Genomic DNA, 20,810 nt, shown 5'->3' with positions numbered 1-20,810 from the left:
ACATGTGAAAAACCGACTATAAGGTTGGAAAAATGAGAAACTGAGAGAAGTGAAATGGATAGATCCTTCTACTAATCTGTTGTCCTTGCCCAGCCTATCTTCTGAGGGTTGAACCAGAGCCTTGCAAGTGATGAGGGATGTCAAAGCTGACTGGTGAAGGCATGCCAGTATGCACCAATGCTGACTTCATTGTACTGGGCAGTGCAATGGGGCAGTCCTCAAAATCAACAATTTCAGTTGTGAACCATTAAAAATAAAATCAGGAAGCTGCATTGGCTGAAAAGGGCAACCAACAGTGCTTACCTACAGTGGTACCTCTGGTTAAGAACTTAATTCATTCCGGAGGTCCGTTCTTAACCTGAAACTGTTCTTAACCTGAGGTACCACTTTAGCTAATGGGGCCTCCCGCTGCTGCCGCACGATTTCTGTTCTCAACCTGAAGTAAAGTTCTTAACCCGAGGTACTACTTCCGGGTTAGCGGAGTCTGTAACTTGAAGTGTTTGTAACCTGAAGTGTCTGTAACCCGAGGTACCACTGTATTTGGATAGTACTTGAGCTGGGATCTGCTCTGCAATTCACCTCAGTGTACTGTGACTTACTCTGGCCCTGTTGACACAATTATAACTAAGATTTAGGAAGGTAAAGTACCTTATTTCACGTCTGTAGGGGTTAAAGGCCTATAGGAAGGCTCTGACTGAATTTTAGCAGAGAAGCAAAATGGATTATATACTGATCTCTTGTGAGCTTTCCAAAGAAGGAGATTTGTAAAGATAGGAAATCTGAGTACTTACCTCTCCATCCCTGCTAATGGCTTTGGTGTGTGTTAACTTGTCCTTTCTTTTTGCACCAGCTGTCATTCAGTTTGCTGTAATATTGAATATATTTCAACAGTTCATCATTTTAAAGGGCTCTTGAATTGATCCGCTTGTGTATATTACACAAGTGGAAATTATGTTAGAAAATGGAGTTACATGAGCCTGTTTGGCCTTTACGAAAGTGCAACCAAATCAATATATGCGTGTTTACCTGGAAGTTAGTCCCAGTGACTTCATGTGGATTTGTTCCTCATAAGCAGCCAACAATCTTAACAACTTTTAATTGAGCATTGATTGGAGCCCCTATGTGCATTATACACATGAATGGGCATAATCTGCAGAAAGATGCTTCAGGGCTTCCCCTGGCCCTGAGCTCATTCAGCTTTTTCTGGCTCAGTATCTGACATCTGGGCAATAGGCATGGATATCCGCAGGGGAAACCCTATATGGATAGACCTTTAGGTGTTAGGCTTTCAATGAGAACTAGAATTTTCCAGGATTGGGATTCCAGTTCATGTGGAAGGCACACAAATATTCATGCCTAATACATACACAGTAGACCATGTGGCAAGGGGAGCAGTCATGCAGCCCCATAGCCTCTTCATGTAATTCATGCATGAAGGCGGCTTAGATTTCACATAGAAAGAATTTATACCCAATCCAATTGGTTAACTGAAGCATAGGCTTGTTTCATACAGTATGCAAGCTATGGCATATACCATACATGTCCCATATCATGTACATACACTTTTACCATTATTATGTAATATTAGCACACTATCCTTTAATGGATTCTGTGGATGCGCTGCTAGCATGTTGCACAAAATTTGGCCTGTGTGCATAGAAAGTGCATTAAATGTGGTACTTTATCTGTGGCTCATGTCCTACTTTAATCAGGACAAATGTTAAAAGAGGTTGCATGAAACACTGAGCAAATACATTAACCATGTTAATACCCCAGTCTCCATTTGTTCCTCTTTCCATTGAAATAATTTGGTAAATATAAAATAGTAACCATTCTCGCAGCTTCTTTTAGAAGGAACAGTCGAAAGCAACATGAGCACCGTCTGCTTGCATCACTTTCATTTTGTGGGAAACATGACATCAGAATTGCCAAAGGTTTGTTCTTCTGAACGATTTGCTTGTGCCAATGGCCAATGGATTGACAGTAGTTTGGCCTGCGATTACCACCTGGACTGTTTGGATGGAAGTGATGAAGATCCAGCAGCTTGTGGTAAGTTAAATCACCTGTTCCAAAGATGGTACAGTGCCAAAAGGACTAGTGAAAGCATTTACACTACAGAAAGGAGTATTAGAAACAAACTATGATTTAGCAATAACCAGAGTTTCCCTGGGTTTGAATGTAACAGGAAACTCTGGTCATAGTTTAGTGTTACATCTGAATAAGACCAATGCATATTCAAACCTAAACTAGTAAATTGAATGCAAGAACATTTCAATGTTTTAGAACCACTGTTGGGCTAATCCCTTAATATTCAGATAGCCTGACTGCAATTATAACTGCTTTTCAGGTGTCATTCCTGGTTGTTTTTATATTGAAAAAAGTATGGTTTTACAGCACTCATAAGGGCTTTTTTGTGTATATGAGCCAACTGAGTTATTAATTAGGAAACTTATCCCCTACTTTTAATCTTCAGTTTAAGATTTTCATAAAGACTTCTGTGTTAAATTTATTGCAGCAGTTGGCAATAGATGTCTTAAAGTCTTCACATAGTTTTCATTTTAAATAAACTTTTTGGATTTGAATGTGAAACCCCAATGGTTGCTTTATTAAGACAGATTAATTTAGATAATAATGCAATAACATTTTTGTATCAGTTCCCCCCCCCCCTTGACTCTATTTGTGTTTCTTTTTTCAATAGCAAATTACACTCTCTGTGACTTTGAGTCTGACCTTTGCGAATGGAAGACACTGAACACAAAGGATGTACAGTGGAAGACAATGAAAGCACAAACTTCTGGGGATTCCCTCCTTCCTGGAACAGATCATACAACTAGCAGCAATAAGGGTGAGTCATGCTACAGCATTTTTCTGAGCTTTCAAGCACATTGTATGTATATATGTATGTATTAACTTTCAAATATGCAGTCTTGGGGTCCAAGTTACATTGTATTTCCAGTGGCTTAAACATAAACAGTATGCTTTTAAATGCATATATTGGCAAAAAATGCACATTTAAATATGCAGTTTGAGAGGATGTTTTAAAAATTCAGATTAATACAGGAATCAAACAGGACAGAATTATAGGTAAAACCCCGTGAAAGTAATGTGAACCAGAAATAAGACACATTCACTCATCCCTACTGTTGCTGTCACTGACTGATTTGCCATTAGGCACTGCCCAATGTGGTAATTATTACCAGCTCTAAGGTTAGTTCTTCTTTCACTGGGTAAAGGCAGACAGCTATTTGGGTCATGTATAATGATAGCAGTCAATCCTAAATGCCCCTGAATCAGTGAGATTTAGGTCCACCTAATCACAGAACCATAGCACTGGAAAGGACTCTGGTGTTCCATAATATTGGTCATTTTGGTATACCATTTATAGGTAAGATGTAGATTTCTGTGGAAGCTTGCCAGCTGGTTTTTGTTTTTGTTTTTAGTAGAACAGTACCATTGTCATCTAAAATGCTCCATTCTAAAAACACTCAAAGATGTTATCTCCTACATAGTGCATATCTGTAGTCGCTCAAATCCAAAGGCTGATAGTTTGACAGTCCTGGTTAGATCTTTAATTAAGTTTCCCTCCTCCCACTAGCACAAATAACAATGTCAAGCCTGTGGGCTTCTTGAGAAAAAATACAGCTCTTGCTTTGGGCTTCCATGATCTGTAAGACTGCTAACATGCTTTAAAAGTACTAGCCTGTGCTGGGAGGTTGATGAGAGAAACTGAGTAACATACATAATAGATGATTCAATGTGGTTGAGAACAGATAATGTCCAAGTTGAGATGATTATATCTCACTATAATAGACTGAGATATGAATAAGCTTTTTGCCCATGCATGCAGCCTCTTCACTCCTTCCTTTGCAGCATGCGCAATCAAACCAGGAAGCCCCTGATTAATCATAGTTCTCTGTTTAATTTGAAACAGGAGCTTCTAGAGCAAGCCACAATATCCAACCAACTTTAAACCATGGTTTAATCTTCTGGCTTGTTCTGAAGCTGATAACTAGTTACTTGGTTGGAATGAAATGGGAAGCTACAATTAGTTAGAACAGGGTGGTTCTTCCCAAAGCCGGGTAAACGAAATGCTGGGCTTTGGGAAGGAGGTGTGCAGGGCTCTCACAGGGTCCTAGAATTCCTTCCCAAAGCCTAGTTAGCACTTTCTGAGCTTTGGGAAGGAGGTGGGTGTGCTAAGGCACCCTGCCAGAGCCTCATGCCTCCTTACCAAAGCCTAACACCTCATCTTTTATAAATAAATGAATGATCATTTTTCGTGGAATGTTTTCCTTTTTATCGCAGAGCATTTAGTGTGTGTGACACACATACAAATGGCATGCATGTACAATTAGCTGCACATACAGCTAATTCAATGTATATGGGTAATTGCCGCTGGCGTCCGCCTGTTTCGGGAGACAATGGAGGAGTGTGCCGTCGGGGGTGAAGTCAAACACTTGGAAGGTTGCAGTGCCTACTGTGGTTGCAAAGACTGATACAGGAGACACATGTTTTGTTGCAGTTGGGGCAGATGAAGGCATCCAGTTGCACTGCTATAGATGGAAATGCCGTGGTGCATACAAGGCATACAAATCCTTTATCCGTGCAAATTATCATGTAGTGCTTCAATAAGGAAGAATAGCAGAACATGGGTGCCCATTTTTGGGCAACGGTTCCACACGGTTTGAATAACTTTAAAATATTCTTTTTAAAGACAATTTTCTATTAATGGCATGCATTAAATCTCTCTAACACATTCAAGACCAAGTAGCACTGGTCTCATGTAGCTTTAAATTTGCAGTTCTCTTACAAGTGAAATAACTGAACCAAAATAATGTGCTATGGTCTAGTCAATTTCAGCACCACATGGGACCAAGAGAAACAGTTGTAAATGAGGGGGAAAGGCATTTTCATTACAATGAGTTTCATCTCTTCCTCCTGATAACTTTCAAAGTTATCAAGCTATTGTTGCTTGTTCAGGACTAGAGCTTCATTAGCGGTATATATGCACTAGTTGTAATGCAGAATTTGCTTTGTTTGCTCAATTTAATTGATCGTCTATGCACTACATTAATTCCAAACATAGTTTGCAGCACTGTATAGGGCAATGGAAAGATACTTTTGTCTTCCCAGATGAGACCTTATGTACTCTGCTGTTTTCTAGCTCTGAAAACAAGCCTTGTGCTAATAGTGGGAGATGGGTGAAAAGGGAGCAGAGGGGCCTTCAGCATCAATCAGCATTTGAGCAATAAACGCCAGAGTGATCTCTTTGAGTAGTGCCAGTGGAAGAAGAGTACTTCGGGCAAAGCAATTAATCACTGCATGACTCAGCATGTAATGTCTCTTTCGTTGGTTTAAAATCTAATGGCCAAAATAGATGAGATAGGATGGTGGTGGAGGGGATGGGTAAAAGTCTGATAGGAACAGTGGTGCTGGAAAGGATGAGAGGGTTAATAGCCCAAGAGTCAGCCTCTGAAGTTTACTGAGAATTTACAAAACTTACTATGACTGGGTACAAATATAATAATAAACAACAAGAACTAAAGAACCTAAGAAGAACCGTGCTGGATCAGACCAAAGGCATCTAGTTCAACATTCTGCTCTTACAGTGGTCAACTAGATGTCTATGGGAAACCTGCAAGCAGAAACTGAATGCAGTGTTCTGTTGTTTCATACATGAGCCTTGAGTTTGTGTGCTGTCCCTCCCCACTCCTGGTGTGGCCGTGAGGAAGAGATCTGAAATTTCAGCTTCCAATTTAATCTATCTACAGTTAGCATTGTTTTTACCTCTAAACTGTGGCTAATCATAATTATGATTTATTGAAACAAGGAAGCTTCATAAACTATAGTTTGAAATTGGCCTGTTTCAGTAAACTATAGTTGAGATCAGAAACGGGGGGGGGGGGGAGCAAAAAAAGGGTTCTCCTGTTAAATTTGCACTTCTTCCAATTTTCCACTTGCAGTTCTCTAGCCAAGCGATGTAAATAAAAATATGTATATTAAAGTGTGTGTAAAAATGCATAGAATGGTGAAAATGATATACATAAAAGCATTATACTGGGGGAAATTGCTTTGCATGTGTGTGCGTTAGGCAAAATTCTATACAAAAATGCATGTATTTGGAGAAATTCACACAGAAATGATGATGAATTTTCACAGGTTCTTAAAGCAAAATACAAACTGATGTGGCAGTTTCGCCAATACCTAGATAAGAGTAACCAGTTTGTCCGCATTTAGACATAATACTTAACTGTTGTTCATTAAAAATGGAAGCAAAAGCTTCTGATCTTCCATGCCAGAGAAGAGGGGAGGATGAAGTACACGAGCCAGAAACACACCTAGGCTTGTATGCACAGAACATAATTTATTATTAGGTCTGAATAAGACCATATCAACAAGGCTTGAAGAAGAATGTCCCCAAGAAGTGCATTAAAGGCATGTTCATGTCATTTATGTTTGCAGGCAATGAATGTTCCTAACAACCTCCCTATTTTATATTTCAGGAACCTTTATTTATGTGACTGGCTCACCGGAGGCAAACACTAAGCCTATAATTTCTCACCTCAGCAGCCCAGTCTTTACAAAACTCTCCAGCGGTTCTCTATGTTGCCAGGTAACTTGGTGATATTTCCTTGCCATCCTTTGCATAAGCAGTTTTTGCCTTCCTGTTTAGCCAACCAAATTAGACCATATGTTGCTTTGTGGTTGGGGATAGGAACTTATACACCAACAACACCCGGAGGGCCAAGCCCAGTCCTAGCCCAATCCACCCCAACAGCAGCCTGCAAGATGCCCTTGGGTAGGGTCAACACCAAATTTCAGGGGGTCTTTGGCATGGTATAACAAATGCCCTCGCCCCACTGTCAATATCCCTGCCAGTGTCCCTGCTGACACTGGAACTCACCCACCCCACCACTGGAGAGCCCCTTGTGTTCCCCATCTTCCTCTTTGCTACTGGCCCCTTCCCTGTCCCCCCCCCACTGCAAGAGGCACTGGCAGCTTCTCTGCCAGCTCTTGACTCTAAGAAAAGGCCAAATAAAGGTTCTTCTTCAGAACCAGGCATTCTGAGGAATGCCTGTGCTGCAACCTCAAAGTTTTCTAAGTATTTGACAATAACAAATTAAAAGCCCAGTCGGTTTTGGAGGGGAGACTGGAGGATGCGTGCAGGTCAGTTACATTAGATTTGTGATTAAAGGGTACATGGAAAGATACTGTGCATTCATAGTTGATTGTTTTGTGATCTATTGAAGGGGTTCATAATTTCATTTTAAAAATCCTTCCAACAGATGAGATTTTGGTATCAATTGTCCCAGGATTCCCAGCTGAGTGTCTTTCTTCGAACTGCTGTTGATGGGAATTTGCAAAGCTTACATAACTCAAAGCCTTTCAAGAGCACAATGCAGTGGACAAAAGCAAATGTACTTTTAAGAAATGTAACTGGCAATGAAATTATAGGACCTTTTCAGGTAAGCCCCTTACCCGCACCAAGGTACAAGTGTACGCAAGTAGTTACTTGCTGCTGGTATTCCTCATTGCAAAATAACTTTAAAACTTTAACAATAACAATGTAGTTGGCTGGATCCAGATTAAGTCAGTTGTCCTAGTCACAACTAATCTGTTCCATTGATCTAAGTGGGACTTAAATTCAACTAACTTGATATGGATCCAACCCAATACATTACTTCAGTTGAAATTAAAAAATAAAGGAAAATGCTGCTAAATAGTATGGCACATGTTAATATGTATCTAATATTGGTTTAGAAACAATTGCAGAATGTTCAGAATTTCGCATTTCTAGAGATCATATTTATCCTAGTAGATATTGCTAAGTAGCATTTAGAGAAGGACTTGGCTCAGGAGCCTTTATGATTTCTATACACTCATTCAGAGGCCAAACCCTTTCAGAGATAGTCAGAGTCTATAGGAACGTAGGAGGAAGAGCTTTCCAATGTTGTTGATATTCAGTTATATAAAATTTTAAAAATGATGTGACATTAAAATGAGAGCCAGTGTGGTGTAGTGGTCAAGAGCGGTAGTCTCGTAATCTGGGGAACCGGGTTCGCGTCTCCGCTCCTCCACATGCAGCTGCTGGGTGACCTTGGGCTAGTCACACTTCTTTGAAGTCTCTCAGCCCCACTCACCTCATAGAGTGTTTGTTGTGGGGGAGGAAGGGAAAGGAGAATGTTAGCCGCTTTGAGACTCCTGAAGGGGAATGAAAGGCGGGATATCAAATCCAAATTCTTCTTCTTCTTCTTTTCTTACAAGGTTTGAAAAATATTTTATTTTTGGTATGAGTGAGACTTTCCACATACTTCGACTGAAATTTGGTAGGGCTGCCAGAAACTAGATCAGGTTCATATCAGGAGTAGGATCATCCTGATGTTGCTGGACTACCCCTCCAATCATCCCTGACCCTTCTGGCTGTGGCCAATGGGAGCTGGAGTCCAACAGGAGGACCATGGGTTCCCCATCCTAGTCTATGTGAAACTGATCCTTTCAGGCACATTAATCATGCACAGCCTTTTTAGTAACTTCATTCATGGTGTAACTTCATTCATGGTGTTTCACATATCTAAACTAACAACATAAGTAGGAATAGACAAGCTCCCAACATCTCAATCCAGACTGGGCTGAATTGGACTTTTTTGACTTAAATATATATATGTATATTGGGAAGGCCTGGTGCATTCTAGACGCTTTCTTCCCTGGTTGGCCTCCGCTGCAGCGTATCTTCCCTACCTTCAGTTTTCCTCTGTCACCTTGCAACTTCCTCCCTTTCCCTAACAGTGTGCAAAGGTGGGCATAAATGGCAGCTCTGTTGCTTAGGTTACCAGAGCCTTACCAATAGGAAGTTGTTGAAGCCAAGATTTATTGAATTGTACTTGGCTATGGCTTCTGACTCAAAGGCTTTTCCCACTTAGCCACTCCTTAGCTGCATTCCTTTGTGTAGGTTAGTTTTTTCCTAATCTGAGGAGCAGAGAGTTGAGCATCATGGGAGAGCAGGCGACAATGCAGGCCTTTAGGCCTTCCCACTCCTATCTAGGGGGTGTTATACCCTGTTCACAGTGCCCCAAGTTGCCATACATGTGTGTTAATAACTTGGCAGCTTCCTCACCAGTGACAATTATGGTATTGTCACTGATTGGCAATGTTTCTCTAGCCAAATTCTTAAAATGACATATGAATTCCTCAGAACACGTCACTGTCATTCTTCCCTTCCACCCCAACTCTCTGTGATTCTAATGTGGAGTCTGCTGTTGAGCTAATGTACCATAAAAAGCACCCGTACTGCACAAGCCCACTTCGCTTCATCCTGGACACCATAAATATTTATAGCGCAAGAGAGGCTTCTGTTTTAAGCATTGTTCTTCAGTCATATTTCACTTCTATGAGGCCCTTAAGCAAACAGCTATTTCTCAACAGCGCAACGCATAGCCCTCCAGTGACCCCCGCAATAAAATGTGGCTCTATTTGTTAGCTGTCAGCCATTATGTGTTTACACAAAATATCACAACAGATATTATTTCTCATTGTGAAAATGCCTTGTTGGCTTCGGTGGGGATGGCAAAAATGAATTAATGGGAGAATCAAACTGAATTGCAAACAACAACTTCTGCTCATCTAGAAAGCCATGTAACTCAGGCAGCCTATTCTAATGTCCCGCTAACATGGTTGCTGAGGCCCTGTTGTATGAATTGGGTGTTGGATGTAATGACCTTTTATAGTTCCTTCCTTAGCCCTTGAGATGTTTGTATGGTGGATGTTTGTGCTTTGTGAAACTGACCCCTTTTCCACTTGGATTATGCACTTTTTTACCCTATTTTTCAGTTGCCTTTCTTCTTGTGTTTTTACAGTTCAGAGGTGTGGAAGTAGAGAGTAATGCAAACCTTAGACATGTTTCTCTCTGTGTGACCTGAATTCCCTTGTTGAGGATGATATATGACTAGCATAGTTATGATGGGCTTCTAAACTAGTCTGATCCATATCCCCCAATCTCCTAAACCATGATATTTGTGTATATTGTATGTGCATGATATTCTTTCAAGCAGTGGTCTTGATCTTGGAATACTGAATAGAATTCTGACTGGCTTAATGCCAGTGTTTTCAAACTGGGCACAGGGTTACCCATACATTTATCACAGGATGAGTACTTCAGTTGTTGGTCCAAGTTTATTGCCCCAAAAGATGCTTCAATTGGTTTGTCCTCAGACCTTCTCTTACATAATGGGGTATTACACTGCTCTTAATTCAGTAAAACAAAGGTTGTGGGATATTGCCTTCTGTGATTTGCGGGCCTGTTCATACTCATCCTGCTCACCAAATGCCATGAGTATACAGTATGTTGGGTTGTTTTTCACAGCTGAATATTTAAAGAATTTAACAGTTGTCAATTATCATAGACTTTTTACTATGTCCAGATTTAATGTGTCCCCTCGGAAATGCTCCAAGGCAAATTTGCCGCTGTTCCTTACTTTTCAAGATTTTCTCCCTGTAGTAATCAGGAAGTAGAATGCATGAAGCACATTCTCCTGTCCTGAAGACTATAAGCAGACCCGACAACATATGAGTAACCCACTATTGGCAAATCTACAGGGAAATTCTATGCCATTTCTATTCCAAGTTCCTACTGGATAATAGGATTCCTAGTGTGACTTCGGCTGTTGCCAAGTTTCTGTCTGAGGTGGCCAAGATCAGAGATCAATTGGTATTAGACAAAAGACTGAAAAGTCATAGTCTTATCATCTGCCCAAGCAGTTTGTGTGCATTTAATGTATTTTATATGCTATGAAAGTATGTTGTATGCATTGAACTCTGTTGGCTCTTTGGACCGCAATAAAGAATTGATTGATTGATGAATGGGACTTACGTTTTGACTTTGGAGTGAGATGATATTTTTTAGATTACATACAGTAGTTCAATGCTAAATATGATTATTAACGAGACTTTGGGAATTGACATATCTATGGTATTGTTGGCTAAGATAGTTGCATATTCTTTTTTGGGGGGAACCAGGCTAGCTGCAAATGGAATTTAACTTCAAGTTTATTTAATTTGTAAACCCAGAGCATATATGTATAAGTCATATTTAATAAGGTTATTTCATTGGTCTTGCAGATAATTCTACAAGCCACTCTTCAGTCAACAAAAGCCATTGTTGCTGTTGATGACATCAGTATAACAAAGGCTTGTAGGACTAATTATAATTCATTTTCAAGTACTGACCAAAAAGGTAAGTACAGAGCAGCATTTTCAAATTGGTTTGCTGACCTATTTAATTGTTCTCCCTTTGTTTATGCTTCCACAAAAATATATTACTTAGGCATGATATAGTTACAGTGCCATTCTATACGTGTCTACTCAGAAGTAAGTTCCATGGAGTGAAGTTCAATGGCACTTACTCCTTGTTGAGTTGATAAAGAGCTGCCACCTTAGTTGGAATCAGCAGGCTTCTTACAAGTTTATGAGGTTTTGTGATTTGGTTTTTGTTTGGTTCCATATGATTGATTTTTGTGTGCATTCTGGGGTGGAATCGAGACACATATAAAAAATGCTATGAAAATGTTTTTTTAAAAAAAGTTTTAAAATATATATTGAATTTGCCATAAGCTCACAATCGCCATCTAGTGTCACATTTGTATAATGTGCTTAAAACACACTTGAAATGTTATATTTGCAGCTGTGTAGCTGATTCCCAAGTATAGGTTTTTGTATAAGTACCTATGTTTTGAGGATGTCTTAGAATCATGCATGTCAGAGTTTACATTTATTCAATGGCCAATGACAGATACTCAAGTTTACCCTAAGAAGTGTGGGGCAAGCTTTGATTGCCTCCATGCTGTCTTACATGCATGTCCAGTTGGTGCATATGCACATACAGTTCTGTACATAAAGACTCAAATCACATATTTAATCTTTAGATTGTATATTGGACGTCTTGGACCTCACAATTTGAGCCTGTGTACATGAGTTTGTACAAGAGTATTCCCCAATTAGACATAAGGGCCCTGTGTGAATGGCTAGCAGTATTCAAAATAGTGAAGGAATATCGAGTAGGGAGTCTCTCAGTTCTCACCTCATGCAGGAGAATAATTTACAGAAGTATAGTCAGATGTAATCCAATGCAGGAATCACATTATTCTGTGATTCAGTATGTGCAGAATTTGGCATGTGGTACAGAATCTTCTGACTGTCATGGAATCTGCAGAATCTAAGCTATGGATTTGTAAAGCCATTGACCATTGATGGCCCACAAGATCAGGACAATTTTGCAAGCCTTTCTCCTGATCATACAGCAACAAACATTGAATTAAAAGCCCACTACTTCTGCAGACTGAAGAATATATTGAATACATTAGTTGAAGGGAAAGAAGAAGTGTTGCTAGGCAGGAAAGGATTGGGGTTTATAGCCAACGAAAGTTTACTCATTGGGTGAAATTCAACTATGTTTTATTCAGTGTAAACCTACGGGAATTAATGTGATTAAGAAAGTCATGTCCATTTATTTCAGTGGGTCTACTCTGAGTAGGACTAACATCTAGTCTAGTACTGTTTTCTCTGACTGGGAGTTGATCTCCAGGGTCTCAAGCAGAGAGCTTTTCTATCTCCTGCTACCTGACCCATTTATCTGGAAATACTAGGAATTCAGTCTTGGAACTTTTTGCATACAAAGTATGTGCTCTACCCCTGAGCCAAAAATATGGCAAATGTGTTCTGTAGATAATACTTAAAGTTTTATCTGCTGGTTTTTTTCCTGGCAAGAATAAGCAACTGTGTTGTTGTTTTTTAAGGGGCAACAATGTTGGAAACCTCTGATTCTTCATCTCTTTATTGTCCACCTGGATTGTTGGCATGTAAGAATGGAGACTGTATTACTTCTGACAAGTTTTGTGATTTCACTCCTGATTGCCCAGATGGCAGTGACGAAGCCCTCTGCTGTAAGTGAAAACACATTGATCTGTAATTCATGCTTAAAGATCTTTAAATGTGCATGTCAATAGCCTTATGGCTATTTCATTAGGAGGATCAGTTAATTAAGGCAAACCACACAGAAGGTGAAGCACTTTCACCCAGCGTCTTTATTGATGTCTTTGTGTACAGTTGTGGCTACTTCTCAGGTTAAAACTAAAATTGAAAATGACATGTCAGAATAACAGAACCTCAGAAAGTGATATCTAGAGCTTCACTTTCCAAAGGAGGAATTCAGCTTTGCTTTCTTAAAACAGTCTCTCTCTTAATACAGACACTCACAGCAGGGCTCTATAGTGTTCTAACTGATTTGATAAGGATGATTCACACATGTCTGGCATGTGGAAACAGGAGCAAAGCTGGAGCTTGTGAACACACCTATTCAAAGCTAAATAATACTCTAGATCAGGCTTCCTCAACCTCGGCCCTCCAGATGTTTTTGGCCTACAACTCCCATGATCCCTAGCTAGCAGGACCAGTGGTCAGGGATGATGAGAATTATAGTCTCAAAACATCTGGAGGGCCAAGTTTGAGGAAGCCTACTCTAGATCATGCATGGACTTTCTTTGATCCCTTGGCCCACCAATTTGTTTTTAAGCGTACTAGTTGTGCAAACACTGCTTTGTTCATAGAACCAGGTGCTCTTGTGTCTCCCTTCCCTGCGCAGTCACTTTCACCTCCAAATAACTGCCTTGGAAGGTTGAGGGAGCCTCCAGAACAGCATAGGAAGTGGTGTGGTGGTTGCAGGGCTATGGGGCATCAGAACAGCACTTTCTAATTAGGCACCTTCCAATTCACCTCCCCTTCCAACTGCATCTTGTCCTTCTGTATACACTGGTTGCTAACCTGTCAGATAAATTGATGCAGACTAAAATAAATATCTATATTCCAGCTGCTAAATGTGACTTTGAAACAGACAGCTGTGGCTGGATGGAAACAGCCAGGGGTGATGCATTTGATTGGGTAAGGAGCTCCAGAAGCGGTCTACCCCCTGCTTTCCAGAAGCAAGCTCCAGCACGGGACCACACCTATAACCAACCTGCAGGTAAGGTCTTACCCATAGCCAGCTTCAGGTGTGAGTGGGACCTCAGCACAATATTCTTTGGTGGTTCCTATCCTATATCAGGGGGTTTCTCTGGGATATTTTACCAGTGGTTATGGTGGGCAGCAGCACCTGCACTCTAATGATCAGGGGATGACAAAGTCTTGGAGCCACCACCATTTTAATTTGCCACAATATTGGGGGCATTGTAGGAGTGAAAATGGTGGTGACTCCTAGACCCAGCCACCTGGCACTTATTGGCAAACCAGGAAAAAAAGCATTATTTTAAAAGTAAATACAGGACATGTGGCTAAGGTTGCTACATAGTCATGCCAGGCATGATCTCAATCAATCTAAGTAGGAAAAGCCATCCATAGGTGCAATTTTATGTCAGAACATTTTTCAAGGGATGTGGTACAAATACCATATTTTCACCAGACCATAAGATGCACCTAGTTTTTGGAGTATGAAAACAAGGAAAAAAAATATTCTGAATCTCAGAAGCCAGAACAACAAGAGGGATCGCTGTGCAGCGAAAGCAGCGATCCCTCTTGCTGTTCTGGCTTCTGGGATAGCTGCGCAGCCTGCATTCGCTCCATAAGATGCACACACATTCCCCCTTACTTTTTAGGAGGGGAAAAGTCAGTCTTATAGAGCAAAAAATACAGTATGTGTGGCTTTTTTTATTATGTTTTTAGATATGTGGTAAGCCACCCAGAGTTGCTGTGAAAACCCAGTCAGATGGGCGGGGTATAAATAATAAAATTATTATTATTAATTATTATATGTACTTAGTGGAAAAATAATTTCATTTTGCTCTTCTTAACAGGCCACTTTATGTTCATTCTAAGAAACAGCAGCAGTTTCTCACAGACTGCACAGCTACGAAGCCCAAAATTCAGCCAGGCTGGATCAGGTTGCACAATGACCTTCTGGTATGAATGAAGTTTGATTTTTGTGTTTAGAGGAAGACATGGCTGCCTTTGAAATGAAAAAGAGGACAGTGTTTGTCATTGTATGTGCTTTGTTCTGCAATATGTGGAATGCATTTTTAGTATTTGTTTTGAAAGTAGATTTGGATAAATTCACTACCCAAGAAAAATGTTAAACCCTTTGAACACATTTAGAGCTTCTACGTCTGACTACTTAGTATATTCTGATTATGGCCCATTTCTACTAGTGTAACTTCTGGTTTATTACAATGATTATATTACATTGATATAGCACTAAGTCTTGCACCACTGCTCTGACATAATCATTGATTTCAAACTATTCAAAGTATTTCATGTGGTAGTGTACTAAATTCTAGGCTGGATCTACACCGACCTGTTTAACATTATTAGAACAAAATTAGATGTATTGTTCTAAAATGTTACAGGGCATACTTTTAAAGTAAAGCTTTTCTTACCTCTATCAAAACACTGTCTCCCTACTACTAGTTGCTGGTTGCTCTGCAGCGCCTTCTGGTGTCACATTTTAATAAGGCATTATGAATGTTAAAAGTAGAATGTCATGTGGCCATATGGTTATCGAAACCATTCCTTAACCCTTAACGTTAAAAATCCTGAGTGTAGATCCTCCCCCAGACTCAATTGAATTAAAATCATTTAATTAATATTTTGTGCTATTTAAACAACAGCATCTTTATTATTTTGTGAATTCTAATTTTATTTTGGACTTCAGTCAGAAATCAGTTCCTAGTTCTTTCTGACTGGTTGTTTAACGTTCTTGGGGCTAATTTTTCTGTTTTGTTCTTTCTGGCTTCAGCCTTCCAGCAGTCCTTCTTAAAGGAAATAGAAAGAGGATCATACCAGGGTGATTAACAATGAAACATGAACTCCTTGACTGTAGTTTTTGAGTTTCTGTATCCTTGAAAATACCTTAGCCATTTCTGTCTCTGTGAGCCCATGACATTTTAAATTTCCTTCAAAAATCCAAAGTTCTCTCAAATTCAAAGTGTTTAAATGATTAAAAATCTGAAGCCTGATTAAGAGTAGATAAGCCAGGGTTCCTGATCTTATGTACTTTAAATAGCACCAATTGGTTAGACTCATTTCAGCTATAATTCTGCTTAGTATTATGAATTATACAGATACTGCATTTGTTTTTTTGTATGTAAATCTCTTTATATGCAGTATTAGTATTGGAAGGGTCAAAAAAGGCCAACAATAATTGTCAGGAAAGACAGTCTATCCTTCTCACATGATTAAACTGCGTCAATTCAAGTAACAACTTGGTGTCTCAAGCAAAGCATAGGTACACTACAAAAAAAAGGTGTTTGAGAGCAAATTTGGTCTCTCTTTGTGTATTTGTTCAGTGTATTGATGGTGTTGATCCCTAACTTTTAGACTCCCTTCTCAGGTATTACAACTATGGACTATCAGTTGGAGCAGCAGAAATGCAATTGCTTGTTGATCGACAAAAAGACCCTACACCCCTTTGGAGGATATATTACAATCAAGGAGATCAGTGGCTAAAGGGTTTCATTCAACTTGGCCGCCTTCCACACCCATTTCAATTATCTCTAGATAAAGTCAGTCTTGGATTTTATGATGGCGTCTCAGCAATTGATGATATAACATTTGAGAACTGTGCAATGCCACCTCCAGCATTAAACTGCGAAGGCCCTGATCATTTCTGGTGCCAAGACTCAAAGGCTTGCATCGACAGTTTGTTATTGTGTGATCTTGTTGATGACTGTGGAGATGGGTCTGATGAAGACAAATGCGGTAAGACATTGAAACATTTCCCCTTAAATTGCAGTGGTCAACTTCAAGCACTGAGTAAATCTTGTGCTTGCGTCTCAGGCGATATCACAGTTCTGTTCACTTCAGTAGACCTAGCACACTGAGTACTTAGAAGAGGGAAGGATTGCACCTGTAAAGAAATCAAGGCCTGTGGAAACTGAATTTTAGAAAATGCAGTCCTTTGCTCACTTTGGATTAAGATTTGCTGATTTCCTACAATTTTTAAAATGGTGCCTCATTCTTAGCACAGTGCTAAGAATAAGTAGGAAATCAGTTGAATTTTCTGCATGAGAAGCCTAACAATTTAACACATCCAATTAGTTTACACTAACTAATGTAAGTTAGTTATCATTCGTCATTGAAAGTGTCTGAAAATAGATACAGATGCTTGAGCAAAAGTGGCCTCACCAAATTTGCTGCCTGCATTCACAGGTGGCTACTTTTGGAAGATGGGATCTGTAAAAGGTACGGGGGGCGGGGCTTACTGTTAGCAAGGGTGGCAGCAGCCCTTTTCAAAACAACAAAGGTCTGTTTTTGAAGCTCTGCTGTCATGGGTGCAAGTAGAACTCCTCTCAGCAGCTGACAACTGGCAGCCACCAGTTTCTTCTGTGCAGAATGCCCCACATATAGTATTGACCTGTGGTGTTCGGGGGGGGGGGGGATGTGGCATCTCTCTGGCATTTAAAAATCAAAGGCATATACATTCACTGGTTTCAGCAACTGCGCTGCAGTGCGACTTTGAACTTGGCCTCTGCAACTGGGAACAAGATGTGGATGATGACTTTGACTGGACCAGAAACCAAGGGCCAACCTCCACTTTTAACACTGGGCCAATGAAGGACCACACTTTGGGCACAGCCAAAGGGCATTATCTTTACATTGAGTCTTCAGAGCCACAGATGTTCCAAAACCAAGCCACTCTACTAAGCCCAGTCTTTAACTCTACCTTTACTCATGGAAAGAAAAGCTGCATTTTTCGCTTCCATTATCATATGTTTGGAAAGCACATTTACAGGCTGGCAATTTCCCAGAGAACTGTGAGCAATACAAGGGGACAGCTGCTGTGGCAAACATTTGGCGATCAAGGCAACAGATGGATAAAGGAAGTGCTCTATGTTGAGAGTTCAGAGCCATTTCAGGTATGCTTGCTTAGAGTGACACGAAATGTTTATGAAGATTTTTCCTTTCCTTTCCAAATGGAAGTTTGACTGTTAGATCACATTTCCTTTGAACCAAATTCTGACCAAACATTAACGGCATATCTTTTGTGGATATTTAGCAGCAAAATATATTGTAAAGGGATCACCAACCTTTAGGGGCCAGTGGGCACATTTTGAATTCTATGGAAGTGTTGTGGGCACCAATCACAAAATAGCTGTGTGTGGGGTGTAGCATAGCACAAAATGGCTGCCACATCTAAAAGATCATAAAATGAGGGAGGGCCACAATATGGTGTGGAATGCAGGAGGCTGCAGTGGAAGGTTATAGGTGGAAAAGTTCTGTTTCATAAATGTGAACTAATTTCATCCATGGAAGGGAATTTTGGATCTGTGTCATTCAGTCTTTGCTTGTCTCTTTGGTGGAAAATCAATTCCTGATTCAAGTTTCATTTACAGAGCACAGTGCTACTCCATACTCCCCCTCCCCATACAGTTGTTTGAGTTTCCTCTGTTGTTTCAGACTAATCAAATATATTAAACATACATGGCTAGCAGTGACAAAATGGTATACAAAAAAGTATTTCTTATGCCTTTAATAATAGCTATAGAAATCTAAAGGCCTCTGTAATCAGGTACCCATAATGTTAGTTTAGGGCATCAAGTAGTTTGCTTGTTTATCACCTAACATTTGCTCCTAAGCTGTGCTGGATTTTATCCATTCTGTGTGGTTGGAAACTGTGTTAATTGCCCCCATGTGGCGCTGCCAAATTATAAGAAACCACTAAAAATGCCTCTGATATCTTATTATTCCATAATAACTGCTGCAGGTCTTTATTAACGACTCTTACAAAGTTCTGTTCATACATAGCTACATCGTATAAGTTGATTACCCCTGCTGCTTTTTGTAATTCTCATTATCCACATATCCTAGACTGAATTTGCTAAAATGCTGAGAATGGGAATTTAGTGTACAATTTTGCATGAAAAACTGCAACAATGATTTACATAACATTAGAGAGTGAAGAATTATTCGGTACTTGAAAGAGCAACCTATTTAAATAACCAAATATTTATTCATACAGTCTCAGATTTTAGATTCCTCTTGACGTCATGCAGATACAGTTTTTGTTGGTCACATCGCTATTCATAGGCAAGTTATCAAAGTCTGAGCTGGAAGAAACTTGATGTTTGCACTAGTCCCTAGCATAAACTAACAGAAAATACTACTTTGTGCCAAAATAATTTGCTGTCAGACTGCTTTACTTTCATGTTGTTTAAGTCTAACATGAAATTCACAACATGCTATACATGTCTACTCAGAAGTAATCCAGCTGAGGCCTAAGGGACTTATTCTTGGGGAGTGGTTAGAGTATTGCAGTCTCAGAAATAGGAAAATTGTCTGCATCAAAGAAGTCATGTACACTGGAACAGAAATCCAGACTACAAAATGGAAGAGATGCAGCTCAGTTTTATTTGACAGTACAACTAGAAGTAAGTACATGGCTCATGTGGTCCCAGAACAATAAATTTGCCCATACTGTAAGTCTGTAGTATCATAAAACTGTCCATGAGTCTCCAATCACAATGGGATAATTAGCAAACAACAATGGCTCACAGCAAGCTCTTGACGCTTTTAGTACAGAGGGATAGCCAGTCCCTCTGATCTTCAGGTGTAAGCAAGACTTAACTTTTTTCTGAATTGTCCAGGGCAAGGCTTTACCAAAGGAACATTTGGTGTTGCTGAATAGGTTTTGCCACACAGTCTACATAAACAGTGCTTGCGAGGAAGTGAACTCCCTTACAGTCAGATCCTTGTCTACCAGATGCCCATTTTCTTTGAAATCCTAGGCCTTCACATCTATTTTTGAACAAACTTTCATTTTATAATACTTTTGACTTGTGAACCTATGGAAAGGGTCCATTGTACATCACTTAGTTTTTTAGGAACATAAAGAATGGGTTCAGAAAAAAAGCATTTAGTTGCTACTGAAAAGATGGGGCAGGGGAAACAGAAGAGGAGGAAGCAATAAGTTTCTAATTAGTTCCAATACGAAGACTTTTTGATTCAACTCCCACTGTGTTAAAATGAAAAATAAACCCAATTTTTGGCATTAGCAACAACGTGATGAAAAATGACATTGACTCGAAAGTCAATTTTCTTAATTTTGAAACACTGGATTAAAATTAATTGCTTTGCATTTATCATATTTGCTTATATCTTATCTCATTTTTCATCTCATGGTTTCTTCTGTGTTGTTTAAAGGAATGAAGGCCTATCTTTGTTTGAAAAGTTTTCTGTGCCTTGGCTACTTAGTTCAGTTTAATGATTTATAAGCAGTTTAGCATTTGTTTCTCAAAATAGTTTTAGCTATAGGATGCCTTATATGATTAATCATATATAGCTGATTCGTTAAACTTTGGGGAGGAAAATGAGTGTGTTATAGACAAAGATATTTTACTTTGTCTTTCCTCTTACACAGTTCTGTAGGAAAAAGGTATCCAAGAAAACTTGGTTTACATTTTGCTGTAAACACATAGATCTGGAAAAGACTGAATTGCCTAGAGCATATAATGCATTCAGTCACAACAGGATGCATCATGGTGACAGCATAGAGAAATAGAGAAATAGACAGAGGTGGAGCAAGGGTAGGACAGGAACAGGAGTGGGATGACTTGCATGGCATCTTTCTACCACCAGATCAGCTTGGTCTGTGCTTCATATGCACAACAACTAAATTGCAACAAAGAGGGGAAGAGAGATTGCAACCCATTTGCAGACAGAGGAGCTTAGGGGAGTGATGTGTCCTACTTTACAGAGGGCAGACCTCTATTTGAAAGACTGTGTGACCCAAGTCCTATTTAAAGATAGGAAGGGACAGCAGGGGCCTTGAAGTGGTC

At 39.8% G+C, this 20,810-nt stretch overlaps 1 protein-coding gene across 2 annotated transcripts in view; it reads left to right on the top strand.

The window, feature by feature from the left end:
• Positions 1-20,810, top strand: part of MALRD1 (MAM and LDL receptor class A domain containing 1) — a 234,181-nt gene that overhangs the window by 39,183 nt on the left and 174,188 nt on the right. For both annotated transcript variants that reach the window (XM_079948258.1, XM_079948259.1), the window contains 10 exons: positions 1,842-2,049; positions 2,699-2,845; positions 6,501-6,610; positions 7,284-7,463; positions 11,113-11,227; positions 12,786-12,932; positions 13,856-14,008; positions 14,835-14,940; positions 16,367-16,734; positions 17,470-17,891. In XM_079948258.1, the coding sequence (XP_079804384.1) occupies positions 1,842-2,049; positions 2,699-2,845; positions 6,501-6,610; positions 7,284-7,463; positions 11,113-11,227; positions 12,786-12,932; positions 13,856-14,008; positions 14,835-14,940; positions 16,367-16,734; positions 17,470-17,891 (1,956 nt within the window). The remainder of the gene's footprint in view (positions 1-1,841; positions 2,050-2,698; positions 2,846-6,500; positions 6,611-7,283; positions 7,464-11,112; positions 11,228-12,785; positions 12,933-13,855; positions 14,009-14,834; positions 14,941-16,366; positions 16,735-17,469; positions 17,892-20,810) is intronic.

This window comes from Podarcis cretensis (assembly GCF_951804945.1).
Source record: "Podarcis cretensis genome assembly, chromosome: 12".
Classification (NCBI taxonomy): Eukaryota; Metazoa; Chordata; class Lepidosauria; order Squamata; family Lacertidae; genus Podarcis; species Podarcis cretensis.
This window is presented reverse-complemented; position numbering and strand designations above follow the sequence as displayed.